This window comes from Coregonus lavaretus, assembly GCF_964263955.1.
Source record: "Coregonus lavaretus genome assembly, chromosome: 31".
In the NCBI taxonomy this organism is placed as follows: Eukaryota; Metazoa; Chordata; class Actinopteri; order Salmoniformes; family Salmonidae; genus Coregonus; species Coregonus lavaretus.
The window spans coordinates 19,687,649-19,705,491 of record NC_140018.1 but is presented as its reverse complement, the minus strand read 5'-3'; the positions used below and the strand labels follow the sequence as shown (position 1 = coordinate 19,705,491).

General features: G+C 45.9%; 1 protein-coding gene across 1 annotated transcript in view; it reads left to right on the top strand.

The window, feature by feature from the left end:
• LOC311107062 (protein enabled homolog) overlaps positions 1-17,843 on the top strand; it is a 136,225-nt gene that overhangs the window by 90,884 nt on the left and 27,498 nt on the right. Inside the window, exon 4 of the mRNA XM_084149523.1 lies at positions 8,223-8,295. Coding sequence (XP_084005649.1) covers positions 8,223-8,295 — 73 coding nt within the window. The remainder of the gene's footprint in view (positions 1-8,222; positions 8,296-17,843) is intronic.

Below are 17,843 nucleotides of genomic sequence, written 5' to 3'. Positions count from 1 at the left end.
TCAAATTGGGACACATGTCCTAACAATGCAAAATAGTTGCATTTGGGTCTAGCCCATGGGTGCTGTATCTTTGGTGCTGGGGTCTAGTGCTCCGTAGGGGCTGTTAGTTCTGAGGCTGGGGTCTAGTGCTCCGTAGGGGCTGTTAGTTCTGAGGATGGGGTCTACTGCTCCGTAGGGGCTGTTAGATCTGAGGATGGGGTCTAGTGCTCCGTAGGGGTTGTTAGATCTGAGGATGGGGTCTAGTGCTCCGTAGGGGCTATTAGATCTGAGGATGGGGTCTAGTGCTCCGTAGGGGTTGTTAGATCTGAGGCTGGGGTCTAGTGCTCTGTAGGGGCTGTTAGTTCTGAGGCTGGGGTCTAGTGCTCCGTAGGGGTTGTTAGTTCCGAGGCGTTGGCAGAGCTCCATGATGAACTCATCCACAGGTGCCGGCTGGCCTGGTCTGGGGCTCTATAGCCCTGGTCGCCTCCCCTAACACTGTGGCTGAGCCAGAAATAAAATGTTTACCATCGCCTATGGAGGGAGGGAACCTGCGCTGCGTCCGCTTATGGCCGTAGTGTTTCCAAGCAGAGCAGCTTTTATTAGGTGATGTTACATCAGACCTGAGCTGAGGCATCCGGCCTGGTGTCAGGTGCTGCGTCTCAGTGTCAGTGGCCCTCCCTGGGGTAATGGAGATGGCAAGCTCTGCTGCTGACAGCCCTGCTAAGGACAGGGGGAGGGGGGGTAGAGAGGTCACTGTCCTACTGACACCTAGACCCCCTGTCTTCCCCTCTGCCCCAGAATAATACCCCACCTTGGAAAAGAGGTTGAAGGTGCAAGGGTTTGTGGGTAGTGTATATGGCCTGTCCTGTCATTACATTTGTCTACATGTCTGTACTGTATGTCTGTCTTCCTATGGGAGACGGGAATGGTTGCACTGCAGTCATTAACCGTCCGTATCACAACCAGCCGTGATCGGGAGTCCCATAGGGCGGCGCACAATTGGCCCAGCGTCATCCGGGTTAGGGGAGGGTTTGGCCGGGGTAGTCCGTCATTGTAAATAAGAATTTGTTCTTAACTGACTTGCCTAGTTAAATATAGGTTGAATAAAAATAAATAAATATTATATCACAGGCCGCCTGCCATCGCAAACAGCTAGACTCCTATAAAACTGTTTTTTGAACCGTAAAGCAAGATGTTCTGACATGCAGCACCTAGCATCATCCATCACCACACCTGTCACAACCGCTTAACCTGATTGGCACCCCAAACTGCAGTGAAACTCTTATAGCCAATCACATCCAGGCATAGAGAGCCTGGGGAGTCAGAAGGACCAATAATCTGTACCCTGATGACTCTTCGTCCATTTACTTGGCAGTTTTTCTCCCAGCACCCACACACCATAAATCTGTCAGCCTGTTAACAGTAGCAGCACTCCATTTCACAAATGGGGAAGCCATTATTTAGACGCAGCGTATTTGAGTGTTAAGCTGCGAGACTCTCCTAACTCCTCTGCGTTGGAGGGGGGATTCATTTGCGGGTTGCACGCAGTGTTACAGCAGCAGTGTTGGAGTAATGAGACAGGGAGCCAGAAGGTGTTAATGTCATTGGGAAAGTGATGGAACACTTGGGGATGTATTATGTCTCTGTTGTTGCCACATATAATTGGCTTACATCTGTATGGTGAGACGAAGAGAATCCGCTGATGTTTTGGTGGAGATTAAGACTTGTTTTGGTCCTCTTGTGGTTGCTTTGATTATTGATTGGTGGAATTAGATGACCCTGAGATTTGATTAATTGGAAATGAGCAGAAGCTTCTCAATATATTATACTGTAATTACTTACTACTGGGCACTAGAGAAAATGATGAATGCTTCACCATGTATTTGCCACTCTGAAACCAAAGTACACTGAACAGTAAACAATATTAACAGCCCACAGTTCTAGCAGTATATTTGACCAGAAAATGCATGTGGAGTGGATTGATAATTGTTTGTTTTGCCAAGTCATGTGGAATTTCACTCTGAGTGCCTCCTGCCTTGGGCCTGTCAGCAGAATATAGAGGACTGTGGGTAATTAGACTGGGCCTGTGTTCTCTCAGGTCAGTAGGGAGCCGGCCTCCTGGCCCTCCAACCTCTCAACATGATTGATCAATAACCATTAACCGAGATGGCCTCACAAAAAGTCATTTTGGCTCACCTTAAGTACATCAGTCATAATTTCCTCTCCAACTTTCTCCCTCTTTCGGTGAACCAAAAGACATTACCACATTACCTACAGGAAATCTTTGAATATTGAGTTTGACATTTATTACTGTTACTGTGAAGATTTCAAAGCTGAATCTGTCAGTTAAAATAATTTAAGGATGTAAACACTGTAGTTCCATAAGTTCCTCCCAAGACCTCTTCCTCTTCTTGACCCAGCCCAAGTGACTGGATGACCTGGCTAATGGTTGAGAAAGATCTCGCTCTCTCTCTCTGTATGGTGCCCAAACTCAATAAGTGCATCGATGACGTCGTCCCCACAGTGACCGTACGTACCCCAACCAGAAGCAATGGACTACAGGCAACATCCTCACTGAGCTAAAGGGTAGAGCTGCCGCTTTCAAGGAGCGGGACTCTAACCCAGACGCTTATAAGAAATCCCGCTATGCCCTCAGACGAACCATCAAACAGGTAAAGAGTCAATACAGGACTAAGACTGAATCGTACTACACCAGCTCTGACGCTCGTCGGATGTGGCAAGGCTTGAAAACTATTACAGACTACAAAGGGAAGCACAGCCGCGAGCTGCCCAGTGACACAAGCCTACCAGACGAGCTAAATCACTTCTATGCTCGCTTCGAGACAAGCAACACTGAAGCATACATGCGAGCATCAGCTGTTCCGGATGTCTATGTGATAACACTCTCCATAGCCGATGTGTGTAAGACTTTTAAGCAGGTCAACATTCACAAGGCCGCAGGGCCAGAATGATTACCAAGACGTGTACTCTAAGCATGCGCTGACCAACTGGCAAGTGTCTTCACTGACATTTTCAACATGTCCCTGACTGAGTCTGTAATACCAACATGTTTCAAGCAGACCACCAAAGTCCCTGTGCCCAAGAACACAAAGATAACCTGCCTAAATTACTACCGACCCGTAGCACTCACGTCTGTAGCCATGAAGTGCTTTGAAAGGCTTGTTCACATCAACACCATTATCCCAGAAACCCTAGACCCACTCCAATTTGCATACCACCCCAACAGATCCACAGATGATGCAATCTCTATTGCACACCACACTGCCCTTTCCCACCTGGACAAGAGGAACACCTACGTGAGAATGCTATTCATTGACTACAGCTTCACCATCGAGAGCATCCTGACTGGTTGCATCACCGCCTGGTATGGCTACTGCTCGGCCTCCGACCGCAAGGCACTACAGAGGGTAGTGCGTACGGCCCAGTACATCACTGAGGCAAAGCTGCCAGCCATCCAAGACCTCTATACCAGGCGGTGTCAGAGAAAGACTCCAGCCACCCTAGTCATAGACTGTTCTCTCTGCTACTGCACGGCAAGCGGTACCGGAGCGCCAAGTCTAGGTCCAAAAGGCTTCTTAACAGCTTCTACCCCCAAGCCATAAGACTCCTGAACAGCTAATCATGGCTACCCAGACTATTTGCACTGCCCACCCCACCCAACCCCATCCCCCTCTTTTACGCTGCTGCTACTGAGTTTATTATTTATGAATAGTCACTTTAACTCTACCCACATGTACATATGACCTCAATTACCTCGACTAACCGGTGCCCCCGCACATTGACTCTGTACCAGTACCCCCTGTATATAGCCTCCCTACTGTTATATTATATTACTGCTGCTTTTTAATTATTTGCTATTTTTTATTTATCTATTTTTTACTAAACACTGCATTGTTGGTTAAGGACTTGTAAGTAAGCATTTCACTGTAATGTCTACACCTGTTGTATTCGGCACATGTGGAAAATAAAATTTGATTTGAGATGAAGGGTCAAAACTTTATAATAAACCCTCTTGAGAGCATGATGACACATCCCCAAAGAGCCCCTTCACACAGGTCCCAGGTCAGACCCCAGGTCAGCAGGCCAGGTAACAGACCGAGGGAGTGATTTATGTCTTCCTGACCCAGGAACAGTGAAGTAGGACAAGACAGGCTGGACCTGAAGAATAGTGAGACACTACAGGGGCTGGAACACAACATGACTGTTTCACAGAAAGAGGAAAACCCTCATCTCTTCCTCTCCTCCTTTCATCTCCTCTGTAGATCTGTGTGATGTAACAGGGAGGAAACAAGCACATGTCGTTAATTAGAAAAGAACACATTAGAAGAGAGCCCATCATGCTGTGTTTGTACAATACCTTTATGGTCCGGTGGGGAAACGCACCAATGCAGTGTGATCAGAGGAATGCTCTGATTTCTTGTTTGTAGCTCTTTCTCTAGTATTCATCACTCTACATCACTCTTCTTACTTTGTGTGCCTCTTTCTGTCTCGCTCTGTTTAGATTTCTTTCCTCGTTTTCTGGGTTTTTGACTTGGTTTGTCTCTAGAATTGATACACACACACACACACGGTGTGATGATGTGAAGGGCAACGGGGGGGGGGGCATTGCTCTGCCCTTCACCCATGAATAATTTATCAAGACCAGGAAGTGTGCTGCGCGGACAAACCGGAGCGTGGGACCACATCCTGTAAATGCCTCCCTCTCTCTGTCTCCTCCCTCCCTCCCTCCCTGTCTGTGTGTGTCTTATTGACCTGAGCACCAGCGTAGCCCTGGCTCCAGGCGTGGCGTACTGTTAGTAGCAGCTCGGGACGCTGTGTGTGTTAGAGAAACATGGTGCTCTATCGGAGTTCCCAGGACTCTGCAGATGGGGTGGCCACCAGCGGAGCCATGATGCCTGGGACTGAGTTTGGGACTGGAGCTGGGGTTTTAGTTGGTACTGGGTCTATGGCTATGGTTAGGACTAGGTCCAGGGCTGTGGTCGGAGCACCTAAAGACTGCCCGGACGATGGACTGTGGCAGTATATCTGCTGTCAGAAGAGGCCTGCAGTCTCCCTGCCATCATGTAGGTGTGATGATGCTCTCTCTCTGCTCCCTGGCTCAATGGGGCTTCTCATACTGTTAGACAGGATGTGTGTGTGTGTGTGTGTGTGTGCAAGTTTATTTTGTGAGGTATACCTCAGTTTTCGCGTTCCTAGGCCTTTTGAAAAAGCTATCTTACCATCTGTAGGTTTCTAAGTCCAGTGACATATTCTCTGGCATTAATCGGAGCTTCATATATGGTCTGTATTTCAGTAATGGGGAAGTCTTGATTGAACATTGTCGCAGTGTTTATTTAACTGTGGATGCACTGTTGTTGGTCTTTAGCCATAGAAAATACTGTTAGAATGGATTGTATATCCATGCAGCAGAAGTATTTCAGTCCCAGTATGGGATCTAATGATGTGAGAGGAATTAATAGAGAGGATGGAAACCTCAGTGTCTATCCTTACAGAGACAAAGTGCTGTTGGGTGCCGGCCAACCGCGGAGTGCTTTTGTCTTACCTTACTGTGAATACGGCTACAGAAGCACTGAGTTTTAGGCACAAATCCATCCATTGTCTTGGGGGGGTTACATAGAGGGGTAGAGAGACGGTGAAGCCTGTTGGTTCCATTTTGTGGAGTGAGTTATTGACTGTAGTGTGTACACACACAGAGACACACACACACAGAGACACACCGTGGCTGTGTTGATGTAGGGTGCGGCCATCCTGGACGCATGGGCTGTGTTAACACATAAGAGAAGCAGGGCTGACGGTAATACAGTAATGCTGTGGACAGAGGATGGAGCAGCAAACCTCACCCTGCCTGATGTTTTCTGCTCCAGATGGCTAGCTACTAATCTAATACTGCTTGATTTAGTGGTTGGAAAAGGAAACTGCTTTATTATTAGGTTTGGGTGATTCGTTACAGAACATAAATCTAGATATTATAGATGAGAGCTAGAGTTTCTTTACTGTTCAGTGCTGGTGTACAGGAAGAAAACAGATTTTCCCATGTAGCTACTTATTGTTTCTCATTACATAACGTGATTATCTGAATGCATTGCTCCTAGTCCCATGTCGCAAAATTAATTTAGCTCAATTTCTAACTCTCTGTAAGGGGAGTGGCCCTTTCACAACACTGTTGTTGTCCAGACAGACACCCCATCTCAGGCCTGCTACGAGTCATGCTCTGGGTGACTGGTCTTGTTTACACTCATCTATGAGATGCTACTTTTATCATCGGCCACGGAGACAGTTTCTGCTGTGTTTACAACTCCGCTGTTTGGTGAGAGTGACCACAGCGCTGAGGCTGTCTGTCACACATTTCATTTCCCTGCTCTTTATAACAGGCCTGGGATCAGTTTCAGACTATTTTTCTGCTCGCACAAAGCACCACTGGGAGTCATTGTGCTGCAGCCATCATTACCCAGCCAACAGTCCTACCTGGAAAGGATTGTTATGGATTGAGTGGTATCTCTCTATTGCTCTATCTCTCTACACCATTGCCACTGTGTACTGCTGTTTAGGTTGTGTAGGTGAAGAAACCAGACAGGAAAGGTCAGTTGGCATGGCTCCATCACATAATGGAATATATGAGGTCTATACCCTGTACCTCCAAACATGGTAAACTGGGCCCCAAGGGCCCCCCCCCCCCCCCCCCCATCACCTGTTGAATGCTGCATTGATCCAGAGGCCTGTGCCAGAGAGGCCAGGCTGGGTCTATATGAGCCGGCAGGTAGCTTAGTGGTTAAGAGCGTTGTGCCAGTAACCGAAAGGTCGCTGGTTCTAATCCCCGAGCCGACTAGGTGAAAATCTGTCGATGTGCCCTTGAGCAAGGCACTTAACCCTAATTGCTCCTGTAAGTCGCTCTGGATAAGAGCGTCTGCTAATTGACTAAAAATGTTTTTAAAAAAATGTAATACGTTTTATTTTCTTACAACCAAATCTCTATTTTTGATGTAAATGGCATGTTACCCAAATACGTCCTTTTAGACACGGCAAAGCTCTCATTATAGTGATGCAGGTCTTTAGATGTTGTACACATGAAATTGTCATTCCGAACTTTATCCACAACATTATATTCCATTTTGTGCGACTTGAGCCGTTTCCCCTACGCAGCTGTGCAGGCCGGCTGTGTCTGTATATAGTATACTTTTCTAATAAGCGTTCATTTGAAGATAGCAGTTCATAGGTGGTATATGCTTGTTCAGCAGATCGGCTTGTTGCTGAGGAGTGTAGAGGGCTGTAGCTGGTGTGTGTGTGTGTGTGTGTGTGTGGTGTGTGTGTGTGTGTGTGTGTGTGGTGTGGACTGTCACTAGCAGGTCTCTGGTGTAGGGACAGAAGGTTATATATGAGTCACTGCTGCCAAACCTTTATAGATAAAAGCCTTATTCTTCCCTCAGATCTGCAGCTCTCTTTCTCCCCCTCGTTGTCTGTCTTGAATAGCAGATCAATGTATCACTGCTCTACACAGACACTAGCCAGCCTGAATACTGGCAGCCTCTGAAGATTCTTCTCTTTTGGCCAGATCCAAGCCCTCCACCTTCCGTCTACACTGCGCTGGCCATCACCGTAGAGGCTTTTCACCTATCGAACGTAGGCTTCAGTGAATCACTTAAACCACTTTAGCATGTGTACATTTTATCAACAATAATATATATTTGGTCCCTGACATGTGGAGCTCTCTCACTGATTGATTGTGTGTTTGTGTTTTCTTTCAATGGCCTTGTCTCTACAACCCCCAGATAATCAATGGGGTTTTTTCACTCCATGACCGTTTGGCAGCGGTCCATTGCCGTCAGTAGATATGACTGCTGATTGGTTGGAGTACCTATGAGAGCAGGCTGATGGACAGCTCTAGGAGTGGATCAGACATTAGGTCACAACCCAGCCGGCCGACAGGGAATTATGCTTAAAAGGATCGGTCTGGCCTGAGAAGGAAAGAGAGTTTAGGAGGAGGTAGTTGAAGTGCGATTTGGGTGTGATGTGATCCTGATTTTGAAAGAAATGCAAGTCTGAAACTTTGAAAGAAATGCTGAGAAACAAGAAGAATGTGGGAGGTGTTGCTTTCCTTCAATAAATGAGACTACATTTACGTCAATGTTTAGGAGTTGAGATTTGAGTCAAAAGTGATGAGTCCTGAGGCCATTTTCTCAGAGCAGATGTGTGACCATCTCTGTGTTGGTGTTCTCTCTCTACAGGCCCCACGTTGCCAAGACAGAGCCCCCAGGTTCAGAATGGACCTTCGCCAGAGGACCTGGAGATGCAGAGAAGGTAAGATCAAGGCCTACAACAGCACTAAACACAACACAACAACACTAAAACAACACTATTCCGGTGGAGAGTTTGGCTGCCTGCAGGTGGTGTTCTCTAACATCCTTGCACCGGGAGAGGCTGATGGTTGCCAGTTTGTGTTCAGGCACAGCGGCAGACACCCCTGGAGTAGAGTATAGCAGGGCTGGGTGGGAGGAGGGGGGGGGGGCTGTGACTAGCAGGCTATAGCATACAGGCACCACATCAGCGTATCCGGTGGAATCACAGAACGCTTCTCCCCTGCTGAGTACAATGGTACACTTACGGCACGAGGTTAGGGAGCTGGCTTAACTATTTCACACACCCACACAGACTCTGTGGGAAGTGTGTGTGTGTATGAGAAAGAGGATCTAAAATGTTTTGTGTGTGTTTGAAGGCTTCAAAATAAGAAATGGACTGATACTCAGAGGCCTTCTTAATGAAAAGCTATTCTACAGCGAGCCCCTATCACTCAGGAGACCTCGGCTTTCTCTCCACTTCTAAAAACATACTGCTCTAAATCCTCTCAGAGCCTCCCTCCTGCTACACGCATGCACACTCAATAAAGCTTGGCATGAGATCCTTCCGTATTCATATTCAACTGTTACATAAGATTAAGCGTGTGTGTTTTCTCGTGGTTAATGCAATCACTTCTGCTTTGCAGGTCTGACTCAAGCGAGGTCTTAGAGGGGGTACTGTACCTGTAATTGTTTTTCCTTCTCCTTAAATGGCCAGACTCCTGTTCCCCAGTAGGTAATAATAATGAGTGTATGCTGCTAACTCTGAATTTCTCTGTGTGGAGAAGAGGCCCCCTATTCTTCAGTGGGGCACCACAGGGCAGTGCAACGTAGCATTGTAACAGCAGTATTAATCTGAGCCAGCTGCTCTCTGTTGACCATTTTATCACCTGCTCACAGAAACCTGTAAAATTGTATTTAATTAGATGTAGCCTTGTTTCACATGCCCACACAGGGACTGCCTCCTGTCCTGTCCTGTTCCCCTGTACAAAGACGTGGCATCATGACAATATGACCCTCCAACCACCTTGATTGAAGGTGACTGAAGTCAACTCCCTTTCCTCTCATTACCATATTCTGCATCACAGCAGCAGAGAACATTGGTAGTTCAGTAGTGAGTGTTTGGATTGGCCCTGGCCCTCTCTCCTTGTCCTCCAGCCGGTTACAGAGTAATGTGCTTCGGATTTAGATATCCTGGCTGACTGACAGGTAGTATAGGGTGTGTGTGTGATGGTTGTAGAGTAGACGGCTGGCGGTGGTCAAGGTACTGTACTGTGTTATGAATGATGAACAGAGCTCTTAACTCCTGGTATGGCAGCAGGCAGCAGTATATATTGTATGCATCTCAGACCATAAAGGCGCCGCAATGATTTGAAGTTGAGATGGTTCTCCGTTTAGCTTCATTATGGTAACTGGTTCTGTGTAAGTCAGGGACCTTTCAATCCCAGACACCCTGCCCATGGGATTTTTAATTGAACATCTTTACAGTCTGAAGATAAATCATTCATGACATTTTTTGTTAATCTGCCTAGATTTGGTTGCTTTAGTACCCACTGGTCGTTACGGACAATTAACTGTGAAGATTGTTCAGTGAGTAAGAAAGAATCTGAAGATTCTGTGTGTGTGTGTTTGCGTTTGTTTTGTTTGCGTGCGTGTGTCCGTCCATTCGGTGTGTAACTGGCCTTTTTGTCTCTTTGTGGTCCCTTCCTGTCCCCTAATGAAACCTGCCACCATCGTCCCATGATTTATGACTCAGCCAACACATACTCTTTTAATGAAATGAATCATCTTGTTTCAGCAGGCTCACTGAGACACCAAGGCCTGCTGTAAGGCCACTTGGAAATGTAGTTGGCAACAGTTTATTGGCAGCGACTGCCTTGGGAATATGTCATTGTGGTATATTGAATGTTTGAAAAACCTCTCATCATTCATACCCGTCCATGTTAAACTCAGATTAGGTGTTCCATAGGGTATATCGCATCTCTGGTTCATATCCTGTAGTAGAGCAGTTTAATGGGCGTGTTCTTGGTGTTGATTTACACAGGCGCGCGTGGTTGTGTGTGTGAGTTTGTACTGGAGAGCAAATTCATGACGTGACTTGTTTATGTTGGAGCCTCGTAAAGTCGACCCAGCCCGCTCTCTCCCATCTGAAAGTCATGAACTTGTTTCCTGACATGGATTTGATATTAACCCTGTCATTAACAAACTGGATTATTGCTCCATGCTAACATGGGGCACACACACAGGGAGGGGGGTTTGAGAGGTGGGTGGCCTGGTGCTAATAGGCTTGTTGAGTGATTGCCTTGTCTAAAAAACTTACAGTACAGTGAGGGGAAAAAAGTATTTGATCCCCTGCTGATTTTGTATGTTTGCCCACTGACAACGAAATGATCAGTCTATAATTTTAATGGTAGATTTATTTGAACAGTGAGAGACAGAATAACAACAAAAAAATCCAGAATATCACATGTCAAAAATGTTATAAATTGATTTGTATTTTAATGAGGGAAATAAGTATTTGACCCCCTCTCAATCAGAAAGATTTCTGGCTTCGAGGTGTTTTTTATACAGGTAACGAGCTGAGATTAGGAGCAAGAGTGTGCTCCTAATCTCAGCTCGTTACCTGTATAAAAGACACCTGTCCTCAGAAGCAATCAATCAGATTCCAAACTCTCCACCATGGCCAAGACCAAAGAGCTCTACAAGGATGTTAGGGACAAGATTGTAGACCTACACAAGGCTGGAATGGGCTACAAGACCATCGCCAAGCAGCTTGGTGAGAAGGTGACAACAGTTCGTGCGATTATTCGCAAATGGAAGAAACACAAAAGAACTGTCAATCTCCCTCGGCCTGGGGCTCCATACAAGATCTCACCTCGTGGAGTTGCAATGATCATGAGAACGGTGAGGAATCAGCCCAGAACTACACGGGAGGATCTTGTCAATGATCTCAAGGCAGCTGGGACCATAGTCACCAAGAACACAATTGGGAACACACTACGCCGTGAAGGACTGAAATCATGCAGCGCCCACAAGGTCCCCCTGCTCAAGAAAGCACAAATACAGGGCCGTCTGAAGTTTGCCAATGAACATCTGAATGATTCAGAGGAGAACTGGGTGAAAGTGTTGTGGTCAGATGAGACCAAAATGGAGCTCTTTGGCATCAACTCAACTCGCCGTGTTTGGAGGAGGAGGAATGCTGCCTATGACCCCAAGAACACCATCCCCACCGTCAAACATGGAGGTGGACACATTATGCTTTGGGGGTGTTTTTCTGCTAAGGGGACAGGACAACTTCACCGCATCAAAGGGACGATGGACGGGGCCATGTACCGTCAAATCTTGGGTGAGAACCTCCTTCCCTCAGCCAGGGCATTGAAAATGGGTGGTGGATGGGTATTCCAGCATGACAATGACCCAAAACACACGGTCAAGGCAACAAAGGAGTGGCTCAAGAAGAAGCACATTAAGGTCCTGGAGTGGTCTAGCCAGTCTCCAGACCTTAATCCCATAGAAAATCTGTGGAGGGAGCTGAACGTTCGAGTTGCCAAACGTCAGCCTCGAAACCTTAATGACTTGGAGAAGATCTGCAAAGAGGAGTGGAACAAAATCCCTCCTGAGATGTCTGCAAACCTGGTGGCCAACTACAAGAAACGTCTGACCTCTGATTGCCAACAAGGGTTTTGCCACCAAATACTAAGTAATGTTTTGCAGAGGGGTCAAATACTTATTTCCCTCATTAAAATGCAAATCATTTATAACATTTTTGACATGCGTTTTTCTGGATTTTTTTGTTGTTATTCTGTCTCTCACTGTTCAAATAAACCTACCATTAAAATTATAGACTGATCATGTCTTTGTCAGTGGGCAAACATACAAAATCAGCAGGGGATCAAATACTTTTTTCCCTCACTGTTTACATTCAGACATATGCCTCAGGGGGAAAACATTTCCACCTTTTTCTCCCTGTAAAGAATGTCCCTGGACCGTTCCAAATGTTCTGAATGTTCCAAATGTTCCCTGGCTGGTGCATCACCTCATACAAAGACATACCTGACATAGCAATGTGTCTGTCTGTGCCATAGCTCTCTACTCTAGTGGTAGAGTAAGCATTCCTTTACTGTGAGTAGTAGGAGGGCTCCTTGTAAGGATATCTGACCCAATCTTTGTTGATCTTCCAGAAACACGAAAGGCCTGGATGTGTTCAAAGGAGTTATTTTGGTGTGTGTAATGGATCTGGCCCTGAGCCTCCCCTTCACTCAAGCTCTTCTGTTCTGTTCCGGCCCTCATCCATATTTAGCTGTTGCAGTCAATGGAACTGGCTGGGTGCTTAATGCCTGATGTCATCCCTGTGATGCAAACTCAATACAATCCTGCCTGAACAACCCTGGAGAGATGGAGTGGAGAGGGATGGAGGGGGTTGATTATAGGCTACACACTCGCAGGCTCACACACTCATCCGTACTCTCTCAAAAACACACACGGGGCAGAAACAACTCCACACATGGATGCAAGCACACACTTACATTTCCATTGAGAGGTCTGTTTACTATCATTGGACAGCCTAGTACTTCCAGCCCGACCCTGACAGTGTTTTATTTTTACTAACAATTTTGTTGGAGGTCTATAATTCCAGCAATAAATTTAGCCTGAAGGTCAGGCATGCTTAACCGTGCGCTCACACTCTAATCTTTAGCGTCAGAATGGTGATAGGTGTGAAATGACTGAGTCCGTTCATAGTAACTTTCCAATACACCCATCCATCATCGAGCCACCAGTCTATTTTCACACACCGGGTTAAGAACTGTCCTGTGGTCAGTGCTGGTGACCCTCAGTAATGCAGAGGTCCAGTTTGTCCGTGTTCCAGAGCTGATCTCTGTTCTCTGTTCAGCCCCATGCTGTGTTGTTGGAGGTGAGAGAACTGACTGTGTGATGGATGTGGAGTCACTCAGTCTACAGTTAAAACTAGCACTGTCTGCAACACTACACCTGGCTGCTTCCTCTCTGCTTGGAATATCTGAATAAAATACTGAGGGTCAAGGGAACAGATTGTCAAATTAAAAGGCAGAAAGGGGTGAGAGAGGGATAGCGAGTGAAAGGCCCAGCTGTTGACTCCCAGCTCCAGCTGGACAGACTAGTGGCGCGGCCCCAGCCAAACGGCTCTCTCACTACTCAGCTATGGCCTCAGGGCAGCACAAGGTATCCCAGGGATCAGTGTGTGTGACTGTGTGTCACAACTCACATATACATTGAGTGTACAACACATTAGGAACACCTTCCTAATAATTTTGCCATCTTAACAGCCTCAATTTGTCAGGGCATGGACTCTACAAGGTGTCGAAAGCGTTCCACAGGGATGCTGGCCCATGTTGACTCCAATTCTTCCCACAGTTGTCAAGTTGGCTGGGTGTCTTTTGGGTGGTGCACCATTCTTGGGAAAACTGTTGAGCGTGAAAAACCCAGCAGCGTTGCAGTCCTTGACACACTCAAACCGGTGCGCCTGGCACCTACTACCATACCCCATTCAAAGGCACGTAAATATTTTGTCTTGCCCATTCACCCTCTGAATGACAAACATACACAATCCATGTCTAAATTGTTTAGAGGCTTAAAATGTATTATTTAACCTGTCTCCTCCCCTTCATCTACACTGATGGAAGTGGATTTAACAAGTGACATCAATAAGGGATCATAGCTTTCACCTGGATCAACCTGGTCAGTCTGTGTCATGGAAAGAGCAGGTGTTCTTAATGTTTTGTACACAGTGTATGTGTGTTTGAGGGAAAGAGCAAGCCATTGAACATAATGTGGATACCCCATTTACAGTAAGTCCAACAATGACACACCAAATTCTTGTATTACCACATGAAATGAGCCCTGGTTGTTTGTATATCCATCTCTTAAATCCATTCCATGCTCTGTCATGCATTGCTATGTCTACTCTGACTATTTCGCAGTGTCATTTTTTTTTCTTCCACACAATAAATAAATACTTCGATTACTCTCCTCGGTCAGAATGTCGCTGGTCGTGGTTTCCAGAGGATTACACAGGCAAAGATGTGGATCTTTGTATTTTTCTCCTTACCCCAAATCTCTCTCCCAATCCTAAATCCCAGGCCTTCAGAAGACACGACAGACACCACAGCCATGGGAAGACTGTTAGACGCCTCTTTAAATGTCCCTGAGATTCCCAGTATTAACCTACCGTTAGATTAAAAAGACATGAGGTGGAATAATGGGGTATATAAATAGCTGGTGTGAAGCTATAGCAGGTTGGCTGTAGCGCTGCACCTGCTGAGACAAAGGCAGATATCATAGACAGGTGTGTGCCTTTCCAAATCACGTCCAATCAATAAAATGTACTACAGGTGGACTCCAATCAAGTTGTAGAAACATCTCAAGGATGATCAATGGAAACAGGATGCAACCTGAGCTCAATTTCGAGTCTCATAGCAAAGGGTCTGAATATTTCTGTTTTTTATATTTAATACATTTGCAAAAATGTCTACAAATCTGTTTTCGCTTTGTCATCATAGCGAAATCTGATTTAGAATAGGGCTGTAACGTAACAAAATGTGGAAAAAGTACTTTTCGAACGCACTGTAAATATTTTGTCTTGCCCATTCACCCTATGAATGGCACACACAATCCGTCTCAGTTGTCTCAAGGCTTAAAAATCCTTCTTTAACCTGTCTCCTCCCCTTCAGCTACACTGATTTAAAGTGGATTTAACAAGTGACATCACTAAGGGATCATAGCTTTCACCTGGATTCACCTGGTCAGTCTATATTCCTAATGTTTTGTACACTCAGTGTATGTCCAACACACACACAGGGCTCCTATTGGACAAAAACGAATTCCCCTCCTTGGCTTTGACTAGTGTTCTGATCTGGTCTTCATCAATTGGCTAGGGGGACATGTGGTAGGGACTGTGAGCTGTAGAGTTGGACTGAGTCCTTTATAGAGTAGCTCCATATGGACTACCTGGGCATCAGTCCACACAGACAAATCTGTTCAGGCCTCCGAGCCAATGAGGAAAGCCGCTCTGACTAACTGGACGGTGGGCTTTCCAGCCTTTGATTCTGCAGCTTTGCTTTCCTTGGCTGTCGGAATCAAGGATAACAGCATCACACTGTTGCTACACCCAAAAGCTTGGACTGATTGCAATTTGTTCTCAAGACCACTCCAAAGATGCTTACTCTTCAATGCAGAATTTTCTATATTTTTAATAAGGATGTTGCCTAACATCTGCTCCTGCCCCAACCTTGGTTCTAATTTAGTCTTTATTTATATTCTGCCCTCGTCCTGAGGCATTCATACTGTAAAGTCCTCCTCCCCCGCACAGTTCTGACTGGTTTCCTACTGTCTAAATAAGTCATTTGTCAAACACATTCAAGTGATTCTTTTTTTCTTTGTAAAATAGAGCCCTTTTTTTTTTTGAGTCCGTAGTAGTAAGTTGTTCGGATTCAGGCCTCCCTTAGCAACCGTTTCCCAGGCAACGCATGTCAGGAACTGAGACGCCAGTAAATGGATCAGCAAGGTTTTTCACATCTTTGAAGCCTTCATTTCCTTAAGTGGGAGAGAGGCAAAGTCAGAGACAAATCCGGCCTTTTTCCACTCAGTGTGTATGTTGGTCTCCTGTGAGAAAGTGAGGGAAAGTCTGTGTTTGTGTGTTGACATGCGGTGAGGCATCCTTTGATCATTTCTCATCTGGTTCCATTCTTCTATTCAATAGGACCTGCAGGGAGCTGCCTTCTCCTCTCTCAGCAAGACAGAGATGTATTATTAATTCTCCAGCTTGGCTCACCATGATGATACATTGTATTGTTAAACAGTATGAGAGTTATAGTTGTCATATCCCAAAAAGCTTCTATATTGGAATGTAAAGAACTTGGTCATTCAGCTAATGGGGACAGTATACACTTACTCAACTGACATCCCTAAATAGTTGTCTTTATGATCCCTCATCTGAGAAGGATGATGCCTTTACTGCTTCAGAATATCCATGTTCATCTCAAGGAGAACATTACTCCAACATGACGTCCCTCCCTTGAAAGTTACACGGGATGTAAACAAATCGCTGTCACCTTGACGAATGGCAGGCAGTCCGCCCGTCCCAGCTTCTCTGTCTTAACTCCCCTCCCCTCATGCTCCCCCTCTCCTTCCCTCTCTCAACACCATCTCTCCTGACAGACAGGGAGGCCTGGGGCTTATTATATAATGTTTTTACAATTTTTTAAATTACATTTTCACAATTATTCCCGCACAGGGACATACTATACAGTTGAACAGTAATTCATCCAACAGGATTTTTTTTTCTTACCCATCCACCCAGTTTTAACCCCTTCTCTCACCCTGGTGCTTATTTTAACTGTTCTCCATGCGTGTTGTGTAGGAATGTTATGATCTCGTATGCCAGGGAATGCAGTACGTGTCAGATAGCATTGCACATAAAAACTAAATAAAAACGCTGTAGGGAATTAGTCTGAACCATTGCTGTGGACAGATATGGAATGTCATGTCACTATAACCCAAGTTAACCAAATGTCTACATTGTAGTCCCTTTTTGGTGAAGCAAGTCTTGTTTCATATAGTGTGTAGCATTAAAATGTAACATATACTATCCCCTGGTATTAGGCTATTCCTATACAGTTTACCTCTGTTTTGTATGGTGTAACTACTCTCATATATGATGGGGTCATTGGGATTGCACGTCAATTGCATTATTCCCTACTGACCTTTCCCAAACCCGGTCTGTTTTCTATTGGTGTGTGTAATAACCCCTTCCTGCTGCTCTTAACACCATCCTGCCAAATGTAACCTCTGGCATACTTATATTAGATATCACTGCTGCCCCTGGTATACATTTGAATCGTGGTGTTTAAAGAGGCTTGTGCAGTGGTCTCCAGTAGCCTGTCAGCACTCCTGTCACAGTTTGATGATCCTCTAGATGGTGGAGCTACCCCGCGCCCCTCCCAGACTGCCCCTGGGTGCTGATATACACTACATTATACAGTAGACAATCTGCTGTACTCTCTACTGTAACTATATCACTGTGGAAATCAGGGGATGTTATCCTATAGAGTAGCCCTTGGGAATGGTCCTTCGAGCCTCATACTCCACCTCTAGACCTCTAGTGGCCCAGCGCCTAATGAATAGTAGGACACTCCTGCTCTTTAATTAACTCAGTGAGGGAGAGGGAGGAGAGGAGGGAGGTGAGGGAGGGAGGGATGGAGGTAAGAGAGGGGAGAGGGAGATGAGGACTAAACTGGGAGAGTAGTGTTCTGCTCCTGTCCTCTGCGCTCAATACTCCCTCTCTTACTGTAATGAGGCTCTCATTATGAAGTGCTCCAGGAGCGAGGAGTTGGGCCTTCCTCTGGGAGCCTGCTGGGTACAGCTACGGTTCGGTAACAGTGCAGTGTGATATGGGGACACCTTGTAGAGTGAGACTGGTGAATATGGAGAATGGGGTCAGTGGTACTGGGGTAGGCCTGGGGGAAGCCTTGCTGAGGC